Below are 19713 nucleotides of genomic sequence, written 5' to 3'. Positions count from 1 at the left end.
TAATGACCAATGTTGGGCAATTAATTATATAGTTACTACTTCAAAAAAGTAACTCGGTTTGGCAAACAACAAAGTTTTTTGCAGCTATTTATTTTTTTTAATGCAGCCAAGGCGTTTTTTTAAATAAACATTTCAAACTATTTACAGAACAATCAGCTGTTCTGCATCAAATCTGATGCCACACAAATTATTTGCGCCACTCCAAAAAATAATTTCTGTCCAATATGAGATAAAGGAGAACAACAGCCTGATACCTGCAGGCCTGACAACAGGAGCTGTATCACTGCTGTAACACCTGTAACATTCAGCAGTCGCCTCATTGTTCTGACACACACAACAAAACTATTGACTACACTACACACTGACTACACACTAACTACACAAGATTTGCGCTAAACGTCTCAAATCTCTCACATCTCAGAACACCGCCGTCACTCCTAAAACTCCCCCCGTTTCTTAACAACTAGATGCCACGTTGGCAAATCATTTTTTGATTGGTCGACATGGTACATTTTTTGACCAATAGGAAAGGGTGGGGGGTTTTTTGGTTTTGTTTTTGCTCACAGGCGGAGAGTGCTTTCGAGCGTTTTCCTTATAAAACGCCGTTTTTACCATTTCTTCCCGCAGTAAATATAAACAACGATAGTATTCAGGAAGAAAACCAAACATTGCAGATATTTTTATCATAACTCTGGTTTTACGTGGCCTATCAACACAATTTAAAAACTGGTATAAAGTCCGTCAATTGTTCCGTCTGTCCTGCTCACATCTCCAATGGTTGTACACGTTGTCATTAATGTGGCTTCTCTGCACATCAGCCACGCCGCTTTGCTAGCTAAAACACCGGTGTCGGCACATAAGGACGCTGTCATAGCCTGTCAACAACGTTGATTGGCTGCGTATATACGAATGTGAATCGCATTATTGGCTGGACTATAGGATAAGGTGGCATCGTTCTAATCCCATACAGGAGCAGCCAGTCACTTACTGACTAACACTGCAAAACAGAATTGTTAAAGTTTTAATTTTAATTTCAATTCAGGTTAGATTTTTTTTGTGCGCAACGCAGATTTTCTGTGCGCAGAGACCGTGCCAGCAGTGCGCAATTGCGCACGTGCGCAGCTTAGAGGGAACATTGGTTTCCACACCACTGGAGTCGTTTTACCTCTCTTTTCAACCAACGGCATTCTTTCTTCAGCAGCCATTATCCTCTCCTCTCCAAATAACTTCTGCTTAGCTTTCCGAGCTTCCCTCGGGTCCTCTTAATTGTTGTGACGCGTGTTCGAAACGCAGAGAGGTGCGCTCGATTTGCCACACGGAGCAGCGCGAGAGTAAAGCACGAGGGAGGTGCTAATAATCGGCTCAGTCATTTTTAATGATCGTTGAAAACCCAGATCGTAATCGAGATTAAAATTCGATTAACTGAGCAGCCCTAATGCTTCTTTTCTTCCTGCTGTTTTTATACAACCATATAAACTGGCGACACAACAGAAGCTCGATTCCAGATGTGCTTATAGCGATGGTGGTATAGTGGTAAGCATAGCTGCCTTCCAAGCAGTTGACCCGGGTTCGATTCCCGGCCATCGCAGCTTCGTTTTGTGACAGAGCAGTTAGGGAGGAAAAGAAACCTATTTTATATCAGAAAGAAGATGATATATAGTATTCAATAAATGGGTATTTAAAGTAAAAACAATTTATTGTAAAAAGATTTTATTGATTTTCTTTTACTTTACTAGAAGTTGAATCAGTACTTTTTAAACAAAACTATTTGTACTTCTACTTAAGTAAATCCTCTCAATATCACCATATGCTGTGTTTCCTCCTTTGAGAAGCTCTGCTCAGCCTTTACTGGAGTCTCCTCCAATTGTTTCTTATTTGTGGGTCTTTATGCATTTAGTTTTGTATTTAATAACTAAATAGCACACTCTGCTGGGCTGAGATCAGGTGACTGACTTGACCATTGAAGAATAAGGTGGAAAAAGGGTGTTTCACAAAGTGTGCAGAAACCTGATGATCTGTGAGTAATACTTCTTACTGGCCAGTAATATTGAGAGCTTAAAAAGAAGGCAATTTGACTTCTTTAGATATTTTCAGGATGTTTCACTTATCATCCAAGAGGCTTTGTCATTCATAGAACAACTGGTGCAGAGTCCCAGGTGACATGCACCACTAGGGAGGGCTGTTCCCTTGGAGAAGTCATAACCCACAAAGATGGTCGATCATAGTGGACATACATGGCCTCATTTACTGTTCTCTTAAACCAATTGTCTTTGTCCAAAATGTGAACACTGGCATCCTGGGAAGCGTGTCCTTTCTTAGGTATTGCAGGTGTGCCACTGAGTCTTGTCCTCCCGTGTTGCATTTGTGGACTGGCTTGCAGCATCCACTGTTTAAGTCTCTTCACATTTAAGTGACATACAGCTCACATGATGGTGGGGTGGGGCAAGGTCTCACAGAGGTTTCAGTTGTCGGCCAGGTGATGGGAATGACTCATGTTTTCACACCTTTGCTCATGTGACAACTCACATGATCAATAGTAGGTTAACATCCCTAGGAAGTACATCAATTTTTATACACAGCACCCATTTTCAGTCTCAAATTAAACAGACTAACATCATTTTAGATGATGTTATGTTTAGGAATCCTTTGCAGTCAATGACTACTTGAAGTCAAGAACCCTTGGACATCAGAGGTGGGAAGTAACGAAATACAAATACTTAGTTACTGTACTTAAGTAGAATTTTCAGGTACCTACACTTTGAGTTTTTATTTTTCTGATAACTTATAACTTTTACTCCTTAAATTTTAACATGGATATCTGTACTTTTTACTCCTTTCATTTTCAAAGCAGGCCTGTTACCTTATGTTTAACATATTTGAGGGAAGTTTAAATTCCCCAGCACTGCAGGCCTGAAGACATCAAAGCGATTTGAGCCTAAACGCCTGGTCGCAGCTTGTACACAAAGAAAATCTCCCGAAGCTCACAATAGAAATGATTGTGAGTAGTGATTCTTTTTCCCTCTGAGCTGAGCCACTATAACCAACCTTTAAGTTCCTCCACCTGCTGAATCCCAATTAATCCCTCACATTCAGGCAAAAAAAAAAAAAAAAACATGCCTGTACTGTGGTGAGGGAGCTCTGCAAGATTAGTAGGATGTGAGAGAAGATGGTACAATCTTGTGGTTTCTAACAAAACCAACTTTTGGTCATGCTTCACTTCTTCCTGCTGTTTTTATACACCCATATAAACTGGCGACTCAACAGAAGCCCAATTCCAGATGTGCTCATAGCGATGGTGGTATAGTGGTAAGCATAGCTGCCTTCCAAGCAGTTGACCCGGGTTCGATTCCCGGCCATCGCAGCCTCATTTTGTGACAGAGCAGTTAGGGAGGAAAAGAAACCTAATTTATGTCAGAAAGAAGACAGTATGTAGTATGCAATAAATGGGTATTTAAAGTTAAAAAAAAGTTTGTGTTGCCTTGAAATAATATTACTTTATTATTGTCATATTAACATAGCATGATGTTCGGTTAGTTTTGCACAAAAATAGCTGGCACAAATGTCTGTCAAAGACCTACTTTTTACTTTCCTACTCAAACTACATTTCACAGCCTGGTTTTATTGATTTTCCTTTACTTGAGTAAAGTAGTTGAAACAGTACTTTTTAACAAAATTTTTTAAACAAAACTATCTGTACTTCTACTTAAGTAAATCCTCTAGATATCACCAGATGCTGCGTTTCTTCCTTTGAGAAGCTCTGCTCAGCCTTTACTGCAGTCTCCTCCATTTGTTTCTTATTTGTGTGTCTTTCTGCATTTAGTTTTGTATTTAATAACTAAATAGCACACTCTGCTGGGTTGAGATCAGGTTACTGACTTGGGCATCAAGGAATATCTAATTTCTTTCCACTGAGAAACTTGTTTTTTTCAGCACGTTTTGGGTCATCATCCATTTACACTTAAGTGCTGTCTGTAGCATTTGGCTGAATCTGAGCACAGCGTTTAGCCCTGTGCACTTCAGAATTTATCCTGCTTCTTCTATCAGCAGTCACATCGTCAGTAAACACAAGTGACCTGGTTCCAACTGGAATTCCCAAACAATTAATGCAAATCTTAAAAAAACAATCCCCAAAGTAAAGCTGATTTCCTACACTTTAATCACATCTTAATTGTTTGTTTTCAAATCTGCTGTGCTGGTGGCAAAATTACAAAAATATTGTCTTTGTCTAGCAAATTTTGAGCTTGTCTGTCTAAATATCGAGCATTTATGGGATCCTGAGGTCCACACACAAACACACGGTACACCACTCCTCTGTACTGAAAATAAATACATCTTTATTTTCTCATCTCTATAGAGTGTCCCCTCCTTGCATCCCATTTAAGACATCAGTACAAAATACACATAATCATTATTAGACATTAACAGAAATGAGTAGACACCCACAGTCCGACATTAAAATGAAATTAGAAGTGTGTGAAGGATTTCTGATCAGCGAGCACGGAGAGAAAGTTTTCCGCAAACACAAATTCAGCAAAGTCTGAAGAGAATCAGAGGACAAAAGTCTCGTTCATACCAGTTTGGACTGGACTAAATATTTATGCCACATGACAACACCTGAGCCAGGTGCTCGATGACAATGCTGATGCTAAATGTTGCTGAAAGCTTCACATGACTAGGGAGTGCACCTTGGACCTTAGATATATTGTTTCCAAAGACAAAGGACGTACATCCATACACACAAAGATCAGCTTTCAGGACATAATTTCAGTCCTAATGCAAGTATGCGTGGAAGTTCAAAGTAATCACGACAAGATCATAAACCCAACGACATGACTTAAAAACAAAATAAAACCTAATGTTTAGGGCGTGGATGCCTTAAACACATTCAGCTCCCACATTTACATTTGTATTCATCAATAACTAATGGTACATGCAGAAAGCTGAGAGCGACCACATAAACAAAGGCTTTAATGCTAAAGAAAACAGGTTTTTAATGCTTCTGTGATCAAGCAGAAGATTCAAATTTCCCAGAATAAAAGCAGCAAGTTTCAGGTTTATCTGTATTAAGACATGCGGTTTGCACTGATCACATCTGAAATGTTGGCAGTTTATCAACAAGATATCCACAGATGAGCTCCGTATGATCAAAAAGCACATTTACATTATTGCACAAGTGAAACTAACGTGCCAATGCAGCTAAATCTAGCTAAGCTCTTCTCTCTGACTTGCCAGTACATCATCATCCACATCATCATCACGGTCCCCATGACAACTTACAGAAATCTCTGTCATCTACAATGTCAGCATCTCATGACTTTGCACGCCGACTTCATCACCTGCTCAAGCACGATCGACATGAAGAAAAAAAACCCAAACAAAAACACGCGAAACAAAGACTCCCTGATTTTACAGCTTAGCTTAGCACAAAGACTGGAAAAAGGGGGCTAGGTGTTGATGTGGCTCATCCAAAGAGAACAAAACACCTTTTCTCGCAGCTCCAAATCTGTCAAATTCAAATGCTTTTTTTTTGGTTTGTTTTTTTTTTTTTTAAAAAAAGCTGGAGGCCATGACAGCACGTCTATCAGCATCATAGACATGCTAACAAATCTTGCACCTGTTGTTATGCTGATAATTTCTGATAACCACAGGTTATCCATATAAACAAAACTTAGTGTACTCTAACATAAAATGGGTTATTATTAAAGTTACTGTGATCTGAGTAGAGCAGCAGGAGGACTATGACGATGATAATGGAGGCGATGATGATGCATCAGAAACTCTTGTCTACTTTAAAACCCTTTTTAAGCAATTAAGGTGAAATGTGCATGGAATGAGTCATTTTAAGGTGGAAAAGGTTCAGCACTATTATTAAAGATTAAGGAATGCAGACCTTTACAGTCTCTAACAGTGTACAGCTTAATGGATGATTAGGGCATTTTTCTTATTTTTAAGGCTCAATTCTGCCTAATTCAATAATAGAAAGAAGTCTCCTTGAGGGTAAATATCCACTTTCTGGCTCCACCCCAACATTGTGTAGGACCAAAGAGTTTCACCTGTGGCGTTCACGCCATAAAGAAGTTTTTCAAATGTTTGTTTAGGGGGCTTAGAAGCAGCTGCTTCATGTTTAAAGCATCCAGCTGATTAAGAAAAAAAAGAAGGCAGCTCCACGATGTGACAAAGTGAAACAGAGTTGAAGTCAGAAGCAACTGCTCTTCAAACATGAATTATTTTACATACTGCCGAACAGCCCGGGACTACAATGCTTCAAGTGCCCCTGTTGTTCTTGTTTTTGCCCACCTTTCCTTTAGGTCTGCTGTATAGCTTATGTGTGAACTTGGAAAGTCCACATGTTTGTTGCTCATATGGTTCTTCTGTTACTGTCTAACACACTGGCCTCCCTGACAGCTGTCAGAGGACGAGTAGCTGGGAACAATTTAGACAGTGCAAAGAGAAGCTGCAGGAATGTGCAGAATGATTAAATACTATGTCATCTATAATATATAAAAATTTGTGTGTGTTTTAAGTTAAAAAACCAAACAAACACAATATGTAAACACATTCTAGTAGATCCCCCAAAATAAAATTGAGTCTATATTATGAGCATAACATGGCTCTTTGAAATTGTTAACTTTAAAAATACTCAGATACATAATGCCCAGAAACAGTTTTCACTGCTTTTTTTGTTTTTAAACAACTAATAAAATATTCCCAATAAAGGTCCAGGGAGAATTCTGAGTAACCAAGGTGCCGTTTCACTTTCAGATTTATTAAATTTCATTTTTCACTGCTGTGATCAGCACAAAATTTAATTAAATTAATGCTCATCGTGGAACAGAAGCAAAAATTTCAGATGTTCTAGAAAATTGTAGAGCTTTAAAAAAAAATAAAGCAGGAAGAGAGGAAATATACCCAACGGCCACTTCATTAAACCCATCTGCCTAACACTGCTTTAGGTTCCCATCATTGTAATTAAAACAGCTCTGACCCACTGGGGCATGAACTCCGGGATGTTCTGTGGTATCTGGCACCAGGACACTGACACCAAATCCTTTCCTGCTGTTGTCGTTTGGCTGTGGAGTGCAGCCTGTTTTATTCTGGCAGTGTTTGCAGTGCACTTGGCACATCGTCCTCGCTGCACCGAGATGAGCGGTGGTTCTAATGTTGTGGCCGACTGGGCTGAACTAAAGCTTTAACTGCTGAGGTTTTGAACACTGACGCCACAGTTGGTTACATTCAGTAATCTTACATTGTTCTTTAAAGGTGATCATGGACAAGATAATTCTGATTAGTATTATGTGCAGTTGCACAGTTCAGCTCTATGATTTCTTTAAATACAATTATCCAAACATGTCTTCCGCTAGTGTCATCTGATTTCCTGCTGGGATCAGAGGAGATTTGACAGAACTGGGATTAGTAGTGGTCATACTGGCAGGTGTGAGCAAACTAGTATACTAGTATAACTAGCATAACTAGCAAAAGTGGCAGTGGTTGTAGTTAGGTGTGTCTGCTGTTTGATCACAACAGTTTAGAAAGGGAAGAAGGGACGTCGCTGGTGTCTCTGGGTGGCATAGCCATGAAGCATCAGACCACTGCAGTAGATGCAACCAGGTGGGGGCGGGGCTATTCACATACAGGTGACGTTTCATCATCAGTGTTAGAGACGTACAGTGTACCAGACACACATTGTGTTCCACAGTGTTACGCAGCTATACAGTGATACAGACAGACAGTGGTGTCTCTCAGGCTGTGATTGAAAGGGGCGGTGCTCTGCTGTTGCTGTGACTACACGGGGGGTTGCCTGGCGGGTAGTGGTGACGACTGTGGTGAAACGGCAGCCAAGAGCTCGCTGTAGATCTCCCGTCGCACCTCTTGCGCCACACTCTCTCGAATCTGGAAAACAAGAGATAAAAGAGGTGAAATTGCTTATAAACTTGACCTGCTCCCTCAGATTGTTGTGGAGAATCCTCCTTTAATTTAAGCTTTTAATGGAAAGACGCATCATATAACCAGAAAACCCGAGTACAATTTTAACACAGATTTTTAAACATTTTATTGTTATCTAGCTTTTATATCTCTGGAAACACTGAGCACAGGGGGATACGATAAGGTGTGGAAAGAACTGACGATTTTAAAAGAATCTCCTTCTAAAAATGAGAAGAAATATGAAATGAAAGATAAGAGCAGCCAAACTCAGGAAATAACTCTTGGTGGAGCCAGTGTAAAGAAAGGATTTATAAAACTCCACCCACTGCAATCAGCAACTATTTTGATAATTCTGATTTATTGTTTTGTAGCACATCCCCGTGCTGCAGATTATCTGCCATGATAACGCTGTTGGAAATCAAATGAAAATGACTCAGTGTTTTTATACGGTGTTTTATATGTGCTGCAAAGATTTATGATTTTAGCGTATTGATGGGCGGTAGGTAGGAACCTGATGGTGTCATAGTATCTGATCTAGATAGGAACCTACAAGGTGAGTGAAGGAGAAACGCCCAGTGTATCTAAGAGATACAGTGTAACTAAGAAGTTTCACCCGATCCAGCTCAAAGGGAAGTTTTAAGCCTAATATTAAAAATAGTGAGTATTTCTGTCTCCTGAATCCAAACTGAGAGCTGGTTCCACACAGGGCCTGAAAACTGAAGGCTCTGCCTCCCATTCTACTTTTAAATATACTAGGAACCACAAGTAAGCCTGCAGTCTGAGAGCGAAGTGCTCTTTTGGGGTGATACAGTGATATGGTCTGTAAGATAAGATAGAGCCTGATTACTCAAGACCTTGTATGTGAGGAGCAGGATTTTTAATTAGATTCTGGATTTAGCCAATGGTTGCTCAACTCTTGACTGTGTAGCCAGAAACAAAGGAAACAAACACACATTTTTTGTCCATGGTCTTTGGTTCCATGGACAAAAAATGTGTTTTGGATATTTGCTGCTTTTCTCTGTAAACTGAAAGACTTTTGTTTAATTTTACTTCTATTATTGTAGCCTGACTCCTGGATTTCTTGTTACAGGATGTGGAGATACAGGACATGTGTTTAGTCCAGAATGCCTGCTCAATGTTAAAGGACTATTTAAACCGCCTTTGCGACTACTCCGCCTCCAAGCCACGTGCTGCTTTGTTTGTTTTGTTGTCGTTGTCATTTTGGTTTGGTTTTTCATGTACAACACACACACGTCACACCTGCTAATGCATTCATGTATCCATTCACACCCCTCGATACTGACTTATTATTGAGTTTAATAAATATTATTAATCATTGTTAAGCTGGGAGTGCGATTACAGTCTTTAGTGAGACCTACGAGCGTCTGTAACTGTATTTGTAAATGTTTTTTCCTCTATAAACATAATAACAGAAGCAGCAACACTGAGTCAACAACACTGTTTGGGCAGCTGGTCCTCGCGCTTAACAAAGAGGAGAGCTATGATATGTCGGGCAGGAATTCCAGAGTGCGATCCCAAAAAGTTGAGCTGTAAATGAATTTCCTGACCTCAACCTTGGCTTAGATCTATCAAATAAATTGCTTTAAACCATTACCTCTCTGATGAGCTGCTGCAGGCTATCCACTCTGACTTCCCCCGCTGCTCCTTCCTCCACCTCTGGTGCTTCTCCTCTGCCACCTCCTCCTCCTGCTGCTAATGCTGCTCCATCACTGGCTCTCTCCTCCTCCTCAATTTCCTCAGTGTGTACGTTGGGTCGAGGAGGGGGGGCAGGGGTTATATTAATTGATGCCCGATACATTCCTTGCTTCTGTTTGCCATCTCCTCCTCCTTGATCTTCTCTGACTGGACTGACTGACCTCGGGGAGGGGTTTGTGTAGGAGGAGTGGCGGTCAGAGCCGATCTCTGACTGCAGGAAGAGCTGCTCTCTGAGGAGGTCTGACACCTGGACAGATAGGAAAGACGGGCAGGAAAAGGTTAAGACATTAGTATTTATAGCTTTATGTAACAAAAACATTGCGTGCACGTGTGTGTGTGTGTGTGTGTGTGTGTGTGTGTGCTGACCGGCTCCATGGCTCTCAACGCAGAGGCGGTGGACAGACTTTCAACACTGCAGTCTCTATGAAGACCCTGAGGAAAAGAACAATGGCAGTATTACAACAAAGTAATATAACAGGCCTCCTGCCTTTTTCTCTCAGAATCTGCTGATAGTTTTTGTACAAGATTATTTAGCAAAAACATATAAAATATTATGTTTATGCTTCAGTATCATGGAATATATCATAGTTTCAGGAGCAAAACTGCACTGATTTAATGACATTTAATGTGGTAAACTTTGAAGTGCTGTATCATCATGTGGGATAGGTGGCTGGTGAAAACAAGTTACAGCATGTGAAAGGCCTCCTTTTTAACTATATATTTATACCAGCCTAGCTGACTCTGAGGGGACCAGTCAGAACTTTTTAGCCCCACGTCCTTTGTTGTGTGGCTGTACTTTACTCATCTTCCATTACACTTTTCTTTTACTACATAAACTACATATATTTGTGCCATTTTACAGATTTTATGTTTCAGGGTTTTTTCCCAGAATTTAACACAAAAAGCATGACAATAGCTGGTTTATACTGCACAAATCCTCTGGTGTGCATTTACTCTGTGCTGCGTGCGGTGCGTCAGCTCCATCAGTCTGTCTTCCAGCTGCTGTTCGAGCTCCTGCAGTTCCTCTCTGACTGCTGACCTCAGAGACTGGAGCTGCTCCAACTCCAGCCTGCAAACAAACACACACAAACACACTCTCCAGGTTTGCTTTGCATTGTGGTGTCACGGCACAGTCACATTTCTGTTTGCTTTTGTGAGTCACCTGTCAGCAGGGCTCAGGTGATTGTAGACCGGAGCCTGCTGTCGGATGATTGCCAGCTCCAGATCCATCATCTGACTGCGGAACAAGTTCAGGCTCCGCCTCTTCTGCTGAAACTCCGCCAAAGTCTGAAACCAGAGACGGACGCAAAGTGAATCACACATTTATTGATAGTGACAACGGTCTGCTCCAGCGCTTTCTGGTAGAACAAGCACTGAAAACTAAGTGTGTAGGTTTTCAGTCATGCAGTGGAAAATATGTAAATATGGATCACAAGGTTCTTACATGTAAATAGTCACCCAGTAAAAAAACCAAAAAACACTTGCTGCTTTCAGTGTAACCAAAAAGCAACATTTAAATACTGAAGGTTATATATCCAGGAACAAACACTGTTGGATTTAACATACAAATGTCCTATGTGGCCAAAATAGAGAAAGCTGTGCAGGCATCAGAGGAGATGACGGTACCTGGTGATTAGGCAGAGTTGCTCTGGGCTCACTGAACGTGTCTGGAGTATCGGCTCGGTTCTAGATGGGGAAAACAGCGATAACAACATAAGAAGGGAAACGCCGAATAAGAAGAAAAACAACAAACCCCAGACTAAACCTTAATTAACAGGGTGATAAGAGAGTGTGACTGAGGAGGACTGACCAGACTCTGAACTGTTCCTCGGATCTCGTGCAGGACTCTCCTTAGCTGCATCTCTGTGCTAGATGGGCTCTGGCCGGGTCCTGGACCTGGAGCATTAGCATCGCGAAGCCCTGGATGGAGGTTGTGACCTGGGCTAAGGGCCGAACCCGTGGCTATGTGGAAGCCAGGAGGAGGAGGAGCCAGCCCTGGATACACACCGTGTTCTGGGGACACTGTGAGATGGGTGTGGTGGGGAAATGACAGGTAGGGGTTGTAACCTTGATGACTAAAGTAGGGCGAGCCAAACTGTGAGACTTGAGGAGGGACCTGGTAGGGTGGCTGGTGACTGTATTGATGGTTATAGACCTGGTGATACATTCCAGAAGGTCCAGGATGCAAGTGACCCGGAGGGATGTGGTGAGGAGATGTGGGAGTTGAAAGGGGATGCAAGTTGGCCATGCTGTCATGCTGGGAGCCTGGGGAAGTTGAAGGCTGGTGGAGACTGGTTAGACTAGAACGGTGGTTCACTGAAGGGCTGTGGTGATGGTAGAGGTTAGGAAGACTACCGTGTAGATGAGGAGAGGTAGGGTTCGACATCAAGGGATGTGGGCTGGAGTTAAATCTTGGACTAAGATTTGGGCTGGGATAAGGGTATTGAGCTGAAGGGTGAGAATAATTGAACAGATTCTCCCCTGGATTCAAACTTGGCTGGTTTTGATTGGCATTCATGTTTTGCTGGAAGTGGGCAGGCTGCTGCCGATTGGACAAATCTGGAACACTCTGGGTGCTCCAAGATTCAGCACTTACTCCTGATTGCCAATCAGGAGGGGGGCTGGTGCTCTGTAGGGAATAGGATGGCCGCATCAGATACCGAGGTATGGGCTTTGGTGGAAAGACAGCTGGTGAATTTTTTTTGGAGCTAGATGAGGAGGCAGGATTTATGATCAGAGTTGACAGGCAGTTGGTTGGTTCTTCCTCCACTTCTTCCTCTTCCTTCTCCTCTCCTCCTCCTCCTTCTTCTTCTTCTTCTTCTTTCTTGTCCTCAGGCTCAGGGGTATATTTAAAGGAGTACTTGGGCTGGGTGCAGGACGCCAGGCCTTGCCCAAACTGGATCCTGACAGATGATACAATCTTGGAGGGTGAAAGGAGTGAAGAGGGCAAGGAAGAGGACCTCTGCGTGTAGACGCCACGTTTCTGGGAGGCTGTACGGTTCGACTGTTCGGCTCGGTGTAAAGCACTAAGGACCGGAGAAACTGGAGCCACAGGACAAAGTGATTCAGAATCATCCAAGATCTCAGAACTCGTTTTCTCTGTGGATGTATCTGTGTCTCCTTCAGTTTCTGTCAGGTTCTGAGTGGGCTCTGGTCCTTCCTCTGAATCATGTTGGGATTCCTTTGACTCTGGCTGTGCTTGTTGTTCTGCAGCAGGCATACTCTGAGCAGACTCAGGCTCAGGCTCTGGATCAGGATCACTCCGGTCACATCTCTCAACATTCTCCTTACCCAAAGTTTCATCTTGCTGTACTTCTGCTGGCCTGCTCCTGGGCAGATGGTGAGCTGTGTACTGTGGAATCTGCTCCGAAGTCTCTGTATCCATGTGCTCTTCCCTGGAGCTGTTACTTCGATCCGACTCTGCAGCGCCACCTGGCCTCGCCTCTTCCTCTCTACCATCGGGCAGGTCAAATGCTGGCTTGTCCATTGCAAGGGGAGTAGCCACGTCTTGTGAAGGGTGCGACGTCACAGTGGTCTCGCTGTCACAGCTGTCACTACTCACCTGCACCTGATTACAATTAATTCAAATTTTACTTAAATCCCAAATAATCATAAATATTGAAAAATATATGACTAATAGTGAAAGGGTGCAGTATTTCCCCACAATGAAGAGAAATAGAAACATAAAATACAGCATTACAAAATCAAATTATCAGGTTACAGTGACTAAATTTTTGTGGTTGCAATTTTCTGGTGGTTGCACTTTTGAAATGTGCTCTGCGGTAATCTTTGTAGATCAAAATTCCCATGTGTGACCAAAACACGTATTACTTGCACACGCTTTAGTGTCCAATTAGAGTCAAAGTCACTAGCTGCTATTTTATTCAATCAGGACACCTTGATTTATATTGGTGCTCTTACCACTCTGAATGCTCAGTTCCTACTTGCTGAATCTGATTTATGTTAGGTTACATAGGAGTACCTTTTTTTCTTTAAAGAAGAGAATAAAATAAGCGTTCTAGGCCAGATTTGATTAGGCTGCAGGTGTGATTCTCCTCCTGCTTTCACGAAGGTTTGTCTGGGTTTTCATGATTCATTTCAAATAAGCCTGAAGGTGACGGCCATGAAAAAAAAAGGAGGGATGCACAGAAGAGACTTTTAAAAAAAAAGAAAAAAAAAGAATGAGAAACAAACACACAAACAGACCTTAAGGTGGCTGTTGAGATCAGCAGAAGGCTCCTCAGCAAAGCCGCTGCTGTCAGACTGTTCGCTGGCCGTCCTCGGGAGGTCTGCTACAAAGAGAGAAAGGGGAAATAAACAGCTTTAATTCTTCCTGCATTACCCGATCTGTCCTGCAGGTGGCAGAGCAGAATCATTCATAGAAAACATGTTAGCGTGCAAAAAGAAACTGTGTAGGAATTCTATGTCTAAAGGGACCGAGATTCTTAGTTCATACTGAATAAAGACACATTAAGATGGAAAGAAAGACGAGGCTCTTAAATGGATCAAAGCAGATAAAGAAGGGCTGCAGATAAAGAAGGGCTGCAGATAAAGAAGGGCTGCAGGAAGCTGCTGAACTCTGAAAGGATTTTAACTGGGAAAAAAAGAGACATTACACTGGTTTGTTGTATGATTTACTACAAAGCATTTAAAAAATTTAAAACAAGACTTTCTGACATTCTGTTAGAAAGCCTATAAATTAAAAAAGCCCCACCAATTATTTTTCCCATTTATAATGAAAGAGTTGAGTTCTTTTAAGATTTCAACAATGTTTTTCTATGAGATCTTATCATATTGCATATTTTAAGCATTATCAGATTCAAGCACCAATAGGAGTGTTTGGTTTGGAACTCCAGTGAACTATATATAGTTTTGTGTACTCGATCTGGCTAGTTAAGGATTAAAAGATGGGCTTGCGCTTCTTACAAACAATGCTGTGACTATATGTGCGATGAAGATGAACGACAATGTTCATAACGGGCTCAAACAGAATCCTCCTTAACAGGGAGTCAGTGTTAATGACAGAAAAGTCCACAGATATTTAGAGCAATAAAATGTTAAGAAGTGAAATTTCAGCCGTGGATTTCTTCAAAACGTCATTTTCAAGTAAAAATTTTTTGTATTATTCAAACGTATCTTGGTGAGTGTTTCACAAGGAATGAAATGGATTCAGTCAGTCAGCCCTCAAAGACACAGTACACATTTGCATTTTGCTGAAAAGCACTGAATAGAAACATGACCATCTGCTTGTTTAGAGGAAAAATGCAAGTGAAACGATAAGGTCATTCAGAAACTCAAGTCAGCGCTCACCTCCCGATCTAGACGTCCTGTGTGGGTTAGCCTCGTCTTCGTTAATCTACACGACAAAAACAGACTGAGTTTTAGGAGAAAGAAAGAACTGAACAGAGTCCTTCCCCTAAATAAAAGCTCAGGCTTTTTACCAACTACTCCACTTCACTGAGCAGATTCATGCAACGTGCGTCAACAAGCTCGTTTTTCTAAAGCTGCAAAGACCAGTGCACACGGGTTCTCATCTACTTGACATCCATTTGTCCCTTTTCTGTCTTCAAGAGTTTTTTTAACCCCCCAACACAATCAGCAAAGCCCAAGCTCAACAAGCAGCAGTTCAAGTCACACTGTGAAGTATTAAAAATACAATAGAATGCTATCAAAACTATATAAATTAATGTTTTAATTTTGTCTTTATTCTATGTCTATGTCTTTATTATAACATGTATCAACTCCCAATCTTTGTCAGAGCAATATATTGCAAAATAATAACTTAATAAAGATCAATCATGTTTCACTCTGCGCTTCCTGATGAGGTCAGCTGTTGTGAACAGCTGGTTCTGAGGTCTAAAGCATAGCCTAAATATGCTAAAATTTCACTTCTGCCAGTGTATTACAGTAAGTAGAGGATTTTTGTCTTTATTTGCATGAATTTGAATCCTAGAGTATCTTTCCGAGCCAAGCCCACTGGCTAAAAGGCTACAAGGGAACCAGTCTGTGAGAACCGACAGCATACATGTAAATGTGAGATGGCTTTGGAAACCTGGGACACAATCACAAACACAGGAACAACTAAATAGTAGTTGGTGACAACATTGTAACATGCCCATGGAAAGAGGTCACCCAGTGATTTGACCAAGGAATATGAAGCCCCCAGAGAAACCCGTACCTCCTCTATTTCAAAAGAGTCTGCGTTTTCTGTGCGAAGATGTGCCAGCCGCGACGGGGCCAGGGTGTGAGGAGCTTTCTCTGGGGTGGAGTTTCTTTTCTCCACCTCTTTAATCACCTGAGTGCCTTCCCCTGTTCTCTGGTTGGTTGACTGAAGGTCTGGGTCGGTGGTGTGCTGTTCAGGTCTGATGGGAAGTAGAAGTTGGTCAACTGAGAAGTAACTGGTAGAATATTTTGTTATTCAGTTATTTATATAACCTTAGTTTGATATCTGAGCAAACTGGGACAGTGGGAGCTTATGTATGGGTACTGCAGCTTTGGATACATGGATTCAAGCCAGCAGTGAAGTTTCATACTTCATGTCTGATAGCCGAGTCTGATATCGGTTATCAATAAATACATGAGAGCAGCTTACATGTTTTGAATTAAAACACGGATGCTATGAGTAGCATCAGGATGCTAATATGACAAAAATTACATCCCAAATTTGAGGTACAAATATTTTTCCTCCGTGTGATTCAGTGAATAATAAACTTTAAGTAATTCAGAGGAATAGTTTTAAATGGAAACTTTCTTGTTAGCCGTTCTAGTCATTTCTATTTACAAACCCTATTACATAAAGGGTTCATGCTCTGTATGTAAATAAAAATAGAATACGTTGACTCACAAATCTCAAACTCATATTTTATTCACTGTAGAAGACAGCTAATGTTTGCACTGAGAAACTGTGCCATTTTAGAAAAAAATACCAGCTCTTTTTAAAATCTGATTCTCAGAAGTAAAAAATACGCACAGGCTAATTCTGATCATCTGCAGGAGTAAGGGATAAGGCCAAGAATCAATACTGAATCATGAATACCAGAAATACCAGATGTGCAATGATGCCTGCATCATCATCCAGTGCGATTCTGACGGTTAATGATGGTCTTCAGAAGCCTGTTCTTGGAGAGTGGCACGGATCTTTACATGCTAGCTAGGAATACTCTGACTGCTGTTATGTGCAGGGATGCAATCCTCAGATCTATTACCAGAGATGATTCAGTGACACCTGGGTTACTCCTTGTACAGGACAATGCCCAGCCTCATGTTGGCAGTTCCTGAATGACGAAGTAACTGATGCCACTGACTAGCCGTCACATTCCTCAGACCAGAATCCAACTGAGAACCTCTGAGATGTTATGGTGCATCTGAAACCAGAGACAGACCGTCTAGGAGCTTACTAATGCTCTGATCCAGATCTGGAAAGAGATCCCAGGACACCATCTAATATCTTATTTGCTACAGGATTAACAGTAGCAAAAAGCAAAACTAGAAATGGTCTGTGGCCACCACTTGCTAAGTATTTCCCTTTTGTCTCATTTGTTGCCTCTCCATCACACCTGCTGTCACTGTTCTTTGTACTAAAGCAGGTGAAATGGATTCACAATGTAATATGGTTCCTAGCTGGATAGACCGATATTACTGAGATCTGACAAAGTTTGAAAACCACTGGCTTCAATATCGATCTATATGTGCCATCCACAGCTTCAAACTGGTTTATATGCATTAAGTAATGATACCTGCTGTCTGTTAGGGAACCTGTCTCTCCATCCCCACTGGTTTCCTCGGTAACTGTCGCGAGGGGACAGTTGTCTTTCTTGCGGATGTGTTTCGGGCTAACCACCTCTGCCTGGTGGTGAGACTCGGTACTGGATCCGTCCTGTTCTGTGCCGGCTGGTGCGTCAGCAGGAGCTGCATGTCCGTTGGTTAGCGTTTGCTGATTAGGTGTTTGTGCTTCAGTCGACTCTGAGGTGGACGAGAGTAAGTTGCGGCTGCTAAGACGTCTCTTGAGGATTTTGGCAGCGTTTATTACATTCATCTTCTTCAGAGGAGAAGACTGCTCGTCTCCTCCTCCCTTTCCTCCTCCTCTTTTTTCTCCTCCCTCTACTTCTGGGAGACAATTATAAAAAGTTGCTGATAATGTCTTATTCAAAAATGTCTGTTCATCATCTATTATGTAAAATGATCCTTGTTAGAACATAAAGTTGAACAGATATGACTAAAAACCATATGGACTTTGCTTTCAGTATTAAGTATATGTCTACCCTACTATTCAGCTAGTGATTTTTATCAGTGTTTTTCTAGTCTGATGACTTCAGTTAAACAAGCCCACAGTAATATATTAAATACATAGTGTTTGTGCACGACTCTCTGCGCCTCTCAGCCGGTCCAGACTAAAACCATCCTTCAGTGGACTTTGGTGGTTACCTTGATCCGTAGTGCTGATCCGCTGGACCGAATGTCCAGTTACTTGACTGAAGAGGTCGATGAACTCGTTCGCTACTGTTGTCAAGACCTCGATCTGACGGAAACGACCTGAGAAAGAAGACAGACACAAAACGGTCATAACAGAGTGCTTCAGAGAGAGAACAGCAGGAAAACAAAGAAAGAAAAGGACATGTTCAAGACTTCCAGCCTGGACTGCTGGCACAGGACGGACTGTAGCCATGAATTTATGCTGACCCTGCTGTCTTCAATATGTTCAACAGAACATAACACATTTTTTTAAAGGGCGTAAAGCATCAACCAATTACAAAAGCAATGACCAATTTGCTTTTTAAGTGAAAAAGATCTTAAAGTATAGATTTCTGTAGCCTGTATAGTGCTGAGTAAAGATTCACAGTTTCAGAAAACCAGACACCAGAGCTGTGACACTGCAGGACACCAGAGACACGAACAGCAACTGTCAGAAACTATGCATTTTTTCAGTTTCCCCTGCTTTTGTATTGGTACAAGCTAAATGTGTGCTCTAGGCCACAAAAATGAAACGGACATGTTTTCATCCGATTCTCAATAAAGCTCCATAAATGTAATTTCAGCCTGTTACAGATGAAAGTTGACAGTCATGAGTTTGGCCTTTGCTCTGAAATAGAGATCACTATACAAGTGTTTATTAGATGAGCAGAAATAAGGGAGTGAATGGTGGAGTGATTCCACAGCATGACTTCATTCTTCAGAGAAATTGTTATTGTTAAAAATCATTCATGTCACTGACAAATTTTAAAACTGGTTTAAAACAAAATGAATGTTTGGAATTGAAGAACTGATCTGAGAAAAGAAAAACATAAAAAAGCTGAACACGGACGTCAGCTCCGCCACTCCTTCCTCCTCCTCCCTCCTCTTGGGGTTGTGTAAGTCGAGCTGTCAGTCTTATTTCTAACAGGATGATGACTTGCATACTTTCCTGCCTTCCCTGCTCCCCCTGTCTGTCTCTCACTGTCTAAATACTCATCAGTCTGTTATAAAAACACCGACTTCTGTCTCCTGTCTTTATGTGAACACGTCGTTTCTCGCTTTTATGCAACCACCTGAAACACAGATCTGCTAACTCATATTTCCCTCACCTCTGACTTGCAAATCCAAAACAACAACAACAACAAAAAAGTTTTTTTTTAATTTATACTGCATGTATCGTCAGAGATACATGCAGTATAAAAGTAAGCACATCATAACTGGATCTGTACATTTGATGGTGCTCTCACATAACAACAGGTTAAAAGGAAAGGCCAAGTTGTAGTTCAGAGTTTAGTCAGCATCTAGCCTGCTTTAGCTCCTAGTTTCGGTGTAAGGGTGCTTTCACACCTACAGTTTGTTTAATCTGGTTTGAATCAGTGCATGCTCTGGACGAGGGGATAACAAGGATAATTTTACTCCAAACATCCAGCCAATATTTCAGGCAAAACCATAAATACCAGGCTAGTTGCTACAGTTTGTGTACTCTGCAGTCTGCCACAAAGTATACCGGGCTACTGGAAGATGTTTAGCTCAAACTTACAGCTCGAGTCAGTCAAGGTTAGCATAAACGAACTTTGTTTGGAACCAGACGAGACCACCGCCTCCAAAGGGTTTTGCTGTGGT

At 41.5% G+C, this 19713-nt stretch overlaps 1 protein-coding gene and 2 non-coding genes across 7 annotated transcripts in view; 2 read left to right on the top strand and 1 right to left on the bottom strand.

The window, feature by feature from the left end:
• The first annotated feature begins 1516 nt into the window (after positions 1–1516).
• On the top strand, positions 1517–1588 carry trnag-ucc (transfer RNA glycine (anticodon UCC)). Its single transcript has one exon. It is a non-coding gene; the product is annotated as a tRNA-Gly (tRNA).
• A 1701-nt stretch (positions 1589–3289) lies between these two features.
• trnag-ucc (transfer RNA glycine (anticodon UCC)) lies at positions 3290–3361 on the top strand. The gene has a single exon. It is a non-coding gene; the product is annotated as a tRNA-Gly (tRNA).
• A 953-nt stretch (positions 3362–4314) lies between these two features.
• Positions 4315–19713, bottom strand: part of itprid2 (ITPR interacting domain containing 2) — a 45886-nt gene continuing 30487 nt past the window's right edge. For 2 of the 5 annotated variants that reach the window (XM_013275315.3, XM_019353094.2), the window contains exons 11-22: positions 18064–18171; positions 17376–17745; positions 15818–16001; positions 14950–14995; positions 13846–13931; positions 11450–13207; positions 11266–11325; positions 10802–10926; positions 10594–10708; positions 10006–10071; positions 9539–9886; positions 4315–7890 (exon numbers count right to left, since the gene is read on the bottom strand). In XM_013275315.3, the coding sequence (XP_013130769.1) occupies positions 7783–7890; positions 9539–9886; positions 10006–10071; positions 10594–10708; positions 10802–10926; positions 11266–11325; positions 11450–13207; positions 13846–13931; positions 14950–14995; positions 15818–16001; positions 17376–17745; positions 18064–18171 (3374 nt within the window). In that variant the 3' untranslated portion in view covers positions 4315–7782. The remainder of the gene's footprint in view (positions 7891–9538; positions 9887–10005; positions 10072–10593; positions 10709–10801; positions 10927–11265; positions 11326–11449; positions 13208–13845; positions 13932–14949; positions 14996–15817; positions 16002–17375; positions 17746–18063; positions 18172–19713) is intronic. The other 3 variants (XM_013275318.3, XM_013275317.3, XM_005475415.3) reach the window with 3 other exon arrangements.

Source organism: Oreochromis niloticus, linkage group LG16, assembly GCF_001858045.2.
Source record: "Oreochromis niloticus isolate F11D_XX linkage group LG16, O_niloticus_UMD_NMBU, whole genome shotgun sequence".
Taxonomy (NCBI): Eukaryota; Metazoa; Chordata; class Actinopteri; order Cichliformes; family Cichlidae; genus Oreochromis; species Oreochromis niloticus.
This window is presented reverse-complemented; position numbering and strand designations above follow the sequence as displayed.